The 2,294-nt window shown below is 33.1% G+C and overlaps 1 protein-coding gene across 2 annotated transcripts; it reads right to left on the bottom strand.

Annotated features, from left to right (window-relative positions):
* Positions 1-15: 15 nt before the first annotated feature.
* Positions 16-2,288, bottom strand: LOC112466191 (BEN domain-containing protein 5-like). 2 transcript variants are annotated; one of them, XM_025034144.1, is made up of 5 exons: positions 2,165-2,288; positions 1,983-2,074; positions 1,470-1,698; positions 1,224-1,384; positions 16-1,181 (listed from the first exon to the last, which is right to left on the bottom strand). In XM_025034144.1, the coding sequence occupies exons 1-5, from the start codon at positions 2,220-2,222 to the stop codon at positions 1,005-1,007; spliced, it is 717 nt and encodes a 238-aa protein (XP_024889912.1). In that variant the 5' UTR covers positions 2,223-2,288; the 3' UTR covers positions 16-1,004. The 2 variants fall into 2 exon arrangements, with proteins under 2 accessions (XP_024889912.1, XP_024889911.1); XM_025034143.1 differs by having other exon boundaries at positions 16-1,384.
* Between the last annotated feature and the right edge of the window lie 6 nt (positions 2,289-2,294).

The raw sequence follows: 2,294 nt of genomic DNA on the forward strand, positions 1-2,294 counted from the left end.
AAAATAGATAGAAACTGATAGAAAAACTTTCTATCAAGTTGAATAGGGGATTTGGTTCCAGTTTTTCATATCCACCATCGTGAAATCCAGATACACAACTTTTATCACAGTATATAGTAAAAGGTATTCGTAGTTAATAAAAATGAATCCGGAATTTTAGTTGCATATTTCGTATCAGGTTGAATATCGCAATTCACGTTGTCTGAATATCAATTTATATCCCAATGTCAAGATTCGTGATTCTCAAAACTGTCTGTTTTAATACGATATTTACTTACTCCTTCCTATCCAGATGTATATTAATAAAAAGTTGTTTATATCAGTATTTATCATATTGAATAGGATTTATCATTTGATTCAAAAGTGTCATATCTGATCGTAAAAATCGGATATACAGAATCTTTTATCCGACTACGCCTATCATGTTGAATCAGAAAATCCAGATTCAATTATGTAAGTATTCTATCCTGTTCTAAGCAGCTTTCTCAATAAAGTAGCATTGTATCTGGTTGAATATTGATTATGATATCTCCCATATTATGATAAAAAGAAAATTCTGTTTCATGTATGCAAGTATCCCTTCGTGTCCTAACTCGTTTTTTCGAGGAAGTAGCCCAGTATCTCGTTGAATACTGATTGTCTGACGACTTCTATCATGTTGAATCCGAAAATCCTGATTCATTCATGCTAGTATTCTATCGCGTCCGAACCTGTTATTCAGTGAACTAGCACTGTATCTGTTTGAATACTGATGCGGTATATGTAACAGTAAATTGACTTAATCACGCACGTATTCAACAACAAATTGAGGTAGAAATAATTTATTTAAATTGCAGTCCAAAAACTAAAACATACATGTTTTCTTCGCATGCAAGGTAAACTAATCTTAGAAACAAATGGGCAATTAATGCTTACAGAAATGAAAATTACGTGTTACATTGATTTCTATCTTAAACAACTTAATTAATACAAATCCATATTTTAGACTCAGCTATATTAGACCTCTACATAGGGAAGTCCTCAAAACTACTATTGGATTTTTTTGCCTCCTCTTCTTCTGACGTATCTAAATGTTGAGAAATGTCAGAGTCGGCCTTATGAAGCTCTTCATCATCGTATTGAAAACCGCCTGCTTCTTCTTGGCGTTCATGCGCTGCTTCCGGGGTTTCTGGTGGTTCGTTATGTGCAGAGATCCCCTGCTTGGGTAATGAGGAATTCAACGGCCCTTTGCCTTTGTGTGATCGTTTTTTATGCTGTTTCTTTTCTGTTTGATCTATACGAAGATCGTAAATTTTACTGGCGATATATTTTGACACTCGAATCTCCTGCAGATCACATTCTTCTTCAGTTTTGTTGATACTTAACATCCAGAAACGTAATATTTCTGAAAAACGTTATTAATAAATTCATGTAACAGCACAAATAATTCATTTTAGAGAGAATACACTCCTTCACACACATATACATACTTTTTATTGCCCCAATTTTTTTGCTGTCGAGAGGAGGTCGTGGTATCTCGTTAGGTTTTGATTTAATATTTCTATTCGACACCTTTCCAGATATTGACGAGTCCTTCAGAGTTCTAATTCCAAAAATTGCTATTGCCATATACTTCACGAATTTTGAGGCTGTTTTGCACGAAACAACCGCAGTGTCATATAAATGTACGGGTAGCCAGATATCATTTCCAAGATGCATCTATAATATTCAGACATTTTATGATATCACGAAGGACAACTTATACGGTGCCGATCTCAGAATATTTAAGAAATATCAGCATGTAATATTATGTATTTTAACGTAATTCAGACAGATTATAAAATATTTCATAAGTATTGATAAAAAATTCCACATAACATTGAAATATTTCGAAATATTTCCAACATATTGCACGGTAATATTTAGATTATTTACTATCCCATAATATTTTTCAAATAGTACAAAATTTTTGGTGCTGTGTTTAACTGATGACATAAGTTTACCTCATTATCGGTGTGTCGAACGTATCCCACAGGATAACAATCCCGATTTTGTCGCCCTTCTAAATCGATCTGTTCTCCGTTCATTATCAATACTGCAAAGTAATATTTACACGTATCAAGAAATATTGTATTGGCATTTATAATAACAATAGACATAACAAATTTTGAACATTATCACAAACTTTTTAAATCAGCCACTTCGTTGACTACTGTATCGATTAATTCTTTCATGGAGTTCATTCTAGCCTCTGTTGTGTTGATTACGGACTTTTGTAGTTCAATGTTTAAGGTTGTCAGTTGCCTAATTTCTGA

The sequence above is a fragment of the Temnothorax curvispinosus genome, unplaced genomic scaffold (genome assembly GCF_003070985.1).
Source record: "Temnothorax curvispinosus isolate PA1 unplaced genomic scaffold, ASM307098v1 QBEX01015986.1, whole genome shotgun sequence".
NCBI lineage: Eukaryota > Metazoa > Arthropoda > Insecta > Hymenoptera > Formicidae > Temnothorax > Temnothorax curvispinosus.